Raw genomic sequence first — 4949 nt, forward strand, 5'->3', positions numbered from 1 at the left:
CGGCCACGGCGGAGTGGGAGGTGCCCGAGGGTTCGGGTCCCGCGACGGCCTGCCGGGAGCAGAACCTAGGGGCTGCGCGCCCACCCGGAGGGACAGGGTGACCAAGCCAGTGCCGAAGAGTCAGGGTGATACGAGTGGGTAAAACCCACCAGGACTTCACCTTTCGGGGCGTCTGTATCCTCATTTGCAAAAATGGTACCGGTAGACACCCTATGGGATTGTTGGGACTCATTCAGTGTCAAGTGCTTACAACGGGGGCTGGCGCAGAGGAAGCCCACAGGTCCGTGTGGCCGACTCCCAGGCATCCCGACGCCCGCCCTTTCTGGCACTCAGCGCGGCCCTTTCCCCTCCCCTCGGTGGCTTTGGCCCTCCCTTCAACCCGTTCTCCACACAGCAGCCAGGGGGAGCTTTTAAGATGCGAAAGAGGTACCACTTCGGTCTCCAGTGACTCCTTGGCCCCCGAATAAAGCTTAAGACTGAACGCCCCGCTCCAGGAGCACCACTCTGACCCTCACCTCAGGACCGCAGCCACACTACTTTCTCCGGTCCTCTATCCCTCTCCCTCCTGCCCACGGCCTTTGCCCGTCGTGTTCTTTGCTTTTCTTCCTCTGGTTAACTCCTACCTATTCTACAGCGCTGAACTCAAGCACGCCTTCCAGGAAGGCTTTCCTGATTTTCTCATTTAAGTAGATCTCCTTCAGACCCTGAGAGCACCAAGAAGGGAGGTAACACTCGTGTCCCCAGAACTGCTAAATACCTGACACAGAACCAGTCCACTGTCATTTGTTGCATGTTTACTAATGTCCAGAAACGTCTGGAAGGAAGACAGCAAACAGCACAGTGGCCTCTGGGGCTGGGAAAAGGAGAGGCCACTCATTACGCTGCACTTCGGGCAGCACTGAGTAGCATTCTTGGCTTTCTACAAAAACCTTTACTGGATCGGCTTTTGAGTTAGGACCAAAAGAGCGATGAAGCTGACCTTTCTTCGAGTTCTGAGACTCAAATCAAATCGAGCAGGGACGGAGAGAAGGGAAGCGGAGAATGGGCATTTCCCCAGCAACCTTGGCCTCTCCCGCCCCGAACTGTTCCCAACAGAGTCCCAAAACCCAACCCAAACGTCATCAAAATATTTATTAAAACCAAAGCAGGAGGGAACAGAGCTGTTAGGAAGCAAATCAAAGTGCAGATTGGAGGGTGGGGCAGAGCAGTGGGGAGGCAGGCGCTTCAGACACCGCAGGAGGGACCACAGGGTCTGGGCTGGGGGAGGCCTTCACCACCCCTCCTGCCCACCACATCAGTGAAGGTCCCCCACTCACCTCTCCCATCTCATATCCATCCTGGGGGGCAGCTGGGGCCCTGAACTGGCCCCCTGGAGAGGCCCCACCCCACCATCCGTCCACCCATGGCTGTCAGTCAGTCTGTCTCCCTCCCTCACTTTCCCAATAAATAAATCACCTAGGCCTCAGCTCCTTCGGTGTGGGGCAGAACAGCTCAGGGACCCCTGTCCTTGCTCAAGGGTAGAGGGAGTTGGGGTATCAACCCCACACCCCTCCTCCCCTTTGCTGATTCCCCAGGCTTGCCAAAGAGGCCTCGATAAATAAATAACGCTCCATTAAAGCTTCAATCAGAAAAAAACCTTTAAGACAGAAGTGCTCTCGCCGTCCTACAAGCCCAGCCAGCCAAAGCCTCCCCACCTGGCCTGGTCAGAGCACCAGATTCTGGGAGCAGGCACTGCCCTGGGCCTTGTGGGACCCCCAGAGCAAAAGGGCCGAAAGTGCAGTTAGAGCCCCCCCACGCGCACACATGGACTCATGCACACACATGTGGACACACTGGGGCGTGTCTGCAGTGCACACACAGGTGTATGTTCACCTTCATTCCCCGGTACATGCACACACACATGCTCACACACATTCACCCCGGGTACACACGTGTGGGTGTAGGCTGCATGCACATACACACCACAAACACAGACTCCTTCCCTTCCTGGCTTGCTCAGCCTCCTAGCGGTAGCCAGACCCCAGAGCTAGAAGCTTCTGGAGATAGGAGAGAGGGGTATAAATTAAATGTTTCCAATCAGGCTGGGAGGATGGCCAGGGACAGGGGGCTCCAGGGCTGCAGAGACAAGGTGAGCATCTCTGGAAACCCTGGTCCCTCCAAGCCCTGTCAGAAATCCAGAGGGGTGAGGTCCCCAAAGTCACAGTCGAAGAGGTCTCTGATGCCCTCGCCCTCCTCGAGGCCGAAGTGGTAGTCGAGGGCCTCGTGGGGTGGGGAAAGGCTGATGAACTCCTCAGGGAGGAGGCCGGAGAAGTCCTCCCGCACATGCTCCAGGAGCGAGTCGGCCGCCACCAGCGGGGACAGGCGGTCCTCGTCCACGGGAGCCCGCAGGCTGCCCATCCGGGACAACAGCGGTTCTGGAGAGACGGGGAGCATCACAGGCCGGGGATGCCCCAGCAGGAAGGAAGGCAGGGGCTGTCGTGCCTGCCCACCCCCAGAAGAGGGGCCCTGCCCCACCCCACCCACCTACCCATCACCCACCTTGCTCCAGGCTGAGTAGAGACTGGCTGGGATCTGTGGTGAGGGATGAGGGGGGAGATGATGGTGGTGGTGACACTATGGTGGCAGAGTCAGTGGCCCTGTTCTCCTCCTCAGAAGTGGCCTCCTGGGACGGGGTCTTCCCAGGGCTGATCCCACCCACGGTCTCCTCAGGGCACAGGAAAACATCGATGGGGCCTTGTTTGCTCTTAAGGGAGATCTGAAAGGTCTGGGCGGAAGCAGCAGGCAGGGTAAACTGAGGCCCAGGTGACTATCAGCGCAACCCAGCCCAGCCCAGTTGGGCCTGGAGTTCCCAGATCTCACCTCCGAAGAGTCCACGGCTTGGAGCTGGGTCTCGGGAGGGGCTTTGATCACCATAACCATCTGCTCTGCAGGGTCTGCAATGCTACGAAGGTCCTGACACGTCACATAGGCCAGGGTTGGCAGAGTCAAGGACCACATGACCTTTGACTTCTAGGGGGTCACTCACTCCAACAGCTTACAAGGCAGGGCTCACACCTGCCTAGTCACTCCTGTCCTCCCAACCTCCTACCCGCTCAAAACCTACCTCATTCCTGAGTTTCAAGTTCCACATCTATATAATGGAATCACTCTACCCATTGAATCCCAAGGTAATGATAATAGCTACCGGGAACGATTCCATGTAAAATGTTCAACACAACTCCAGGCCTGGTGCTGGGAATTCATTTTTTTAGAGGCAGGGTCTCGCTATGTCACCGAGGCTGGAGTGATGTAGCTCAACCAGAGCTCACTGCAGCCTCAAACTCCTGGGCTCAAGTGATCCTCCCACCTCAGCCTTCTGAAGCACTAGGATTACAGGCATGAGCCACTGCACCTAGCCACTTTTCTTTTTTAATCCGTACAATTTCAGAATTGGATATTATTATTTCACTTTTATAAATAACACTGAGGCCCAGAGAGGTTAAGCAATTTATCCAGCGTCACAACAGTGAGAAAATGCTGAGCCAGGACTTGCAACCAAAACAACCAGAGCCCTCTCCTGAATCCAAGCCTCTCTAGTCCCACTTGGGTGGAGCCCCTGCCTGCTAAGCCTGCCTTCCACACCCTACGGCCAATCCAAGGATATCGCTGGCTGTCAGTATCCTCGGAGAGCAGGCGCAGCTGCGTAGTACAGATATTCATCAGGTGGTCCAGCTGCTGCTCGCTCTCCTGCAGCTGCCGGAGGTCCTCGGTCAACCCCTCAAGCCGCCCGCTGACGCCCACTGTGGTGTGGCTGCCCCTGTGGGGAGGCACCAGGGAGGGTACGGTTAGCAGCACTTGGCCCCTCTGGCCAGGAGCCCTGGCCCTCAGGACAGAGTCTGCTGCCACCTCTGTTCTGTGAGGCCCAGGCAAGCCCTTGCTTCTCTCTGGGTCTGGTTCCTCAGCTGGGCTCCAAATCAGAGTGTCATAGGCTTGAAGTCTGGCCCAAATATAAACACCTTCATGTCCCTCAACCAGGGTGGGATAAATGATGGAACTGACATGCCACGAAATATTACACACACACACAAGCATTTCCAAGACATGCTGTCAAATGAAAAAAAAAAAAGGCTGGGCTTGGTGGCTTATAACTATAATCCCAGCACTTTGGGAGGCTCTACACCAAATTAAAGAAATTAGCCAGACATGGTGGCATGTACTTGTAGTCCTAGCTACAGGTACAGGGCTTGAGCCCAGGAGGTTGAGGCTGCAGTGAACTGTATTTGTGCCTCCATACTCCAGCCTGGGCAACAGAGCAACACCCTGTCTCAAACCGCACCCCCACCCCACCAAAAAAAAACACAAAAGATGCAGAATGGAACAATCTATCAAAAAATGAAAAGGCAGGTGTTTGTATCAAAGAAAGGGTAGTAGCAGGATGACTGGGGCGAAGGCGGGAGGGGGAAAATAAAACAAGTAAAAGAATAAAACATCTATGCCAGACAGACCTCACAAGGGCATGAGAACCAGGATAGTGGTGACCTGGCGGTATGAAGGCTTGGCAATGACTGGAAAGGGGCACAAGAGAACCTTCTAGGGTGTTGAAAATGCTCCTATCTTGATCTGAATGGTGGCAACCCAGATGAATAAATATGTAAAGCTGCGCCAGGCGTGGTGGCTCACGCCTGTAATCCCAGCACTTTGGGAGGTTGAGGCAGGCAGATCATCTGAGATCAGGAGTTCGAGACCAGACTGGCCAACGTGGTGAAACCCATCTCTACTACAAAATACAAAAATTAGTTGGGCGTGGTGGCAGGCACCTGGATCCCCAGCTACTAGGGAGGCTGAGGCAGGAGAATCACCTGAACCTGGGAGGTGGAGGTTCAGGTGATCTTAGTGAGCTGAGATCGCACCACTGCACTCCAGCCTGGGTGACAGAGTGAAACTTCATCTAAAAAGAAAAAAGTAGAGGC

The 4949-nt window shown here is 55.2% G+C and overlaps 2 protein-coding genes across 2 annotated transcripts in view; both read right to left on the minus strand.

Moving 5' to 3' along the window:
* The window catches only part of NECAB3 (N-terminal EF-hand calcium binding protein 3), an 18307-nt gene extending 17515 nt beyond the window's left edge, over nucleotides 1-792 (minus strand). Inside the window, exons 1-2 of the mRNA XM_011965164.1 lie at nucleotides 758-792; nucleotides 279-451 (exon numbers count right to left, since the gene is read on the minus strand). Of these exons, the coding sequence (XP_011820554.1) occupies nucleotides 279-451; nucleotides 758-792 (208 nt within the window). The remainder of the gene's footprint in view (nucleotides 1-278; nucleotides 452-757) is intronic.
* Nucleotides 793-1111: 319 nt separating this feature from the next.
* The window catches only part of E2F1 (E2F transcription factor 1), a 22711-nt gene continuing 18873 nt past the window's right edge, over nucleotides 1112-4949 (minus strand). Inside the window, exons 4-7 of the mRNA XM_011965165.1 lie at nucleotides 3644-3796; nucleotides 2860-2974; nucleotides 2539-2764; nucleotides 1112-2414 (exon numbers count right to left, since the gene is read on the minus strand). Of these exons, the coding sequence (XP_011820555.1) occupies nucleotides 2167-2414; nucleotides 2539-2764; nucleotides 2860-2974; nucleotides 3644-3796 (742 nt within the window). The 3' untranslated portion in view covers nucleotides 1112-2166. The remainder of the gene's footprint in view (nucleotides 2415-2538; nucleotides 2765-2859; nucleotides 2975-3643; nucleotides 3797-4949) is intronic.

Source organism: Mandrillus leucophaeus, unplaced genomic scaffold, assembly GCF_000951045.1.
Source record: "Mandrillus leucophaeus isolate KB7577 unplaced genomic scaffold, Mleu.le_1.0 Scaffold716, whole genome shotgun sequence".
Taxonomy (NCBI): domain Eukaryota; kingdom Metazoa; phylum Chordata; class Mammalia; order Primates; family Cercopithecidae; genus Mandrillus; species Mandrillus leucophaeus.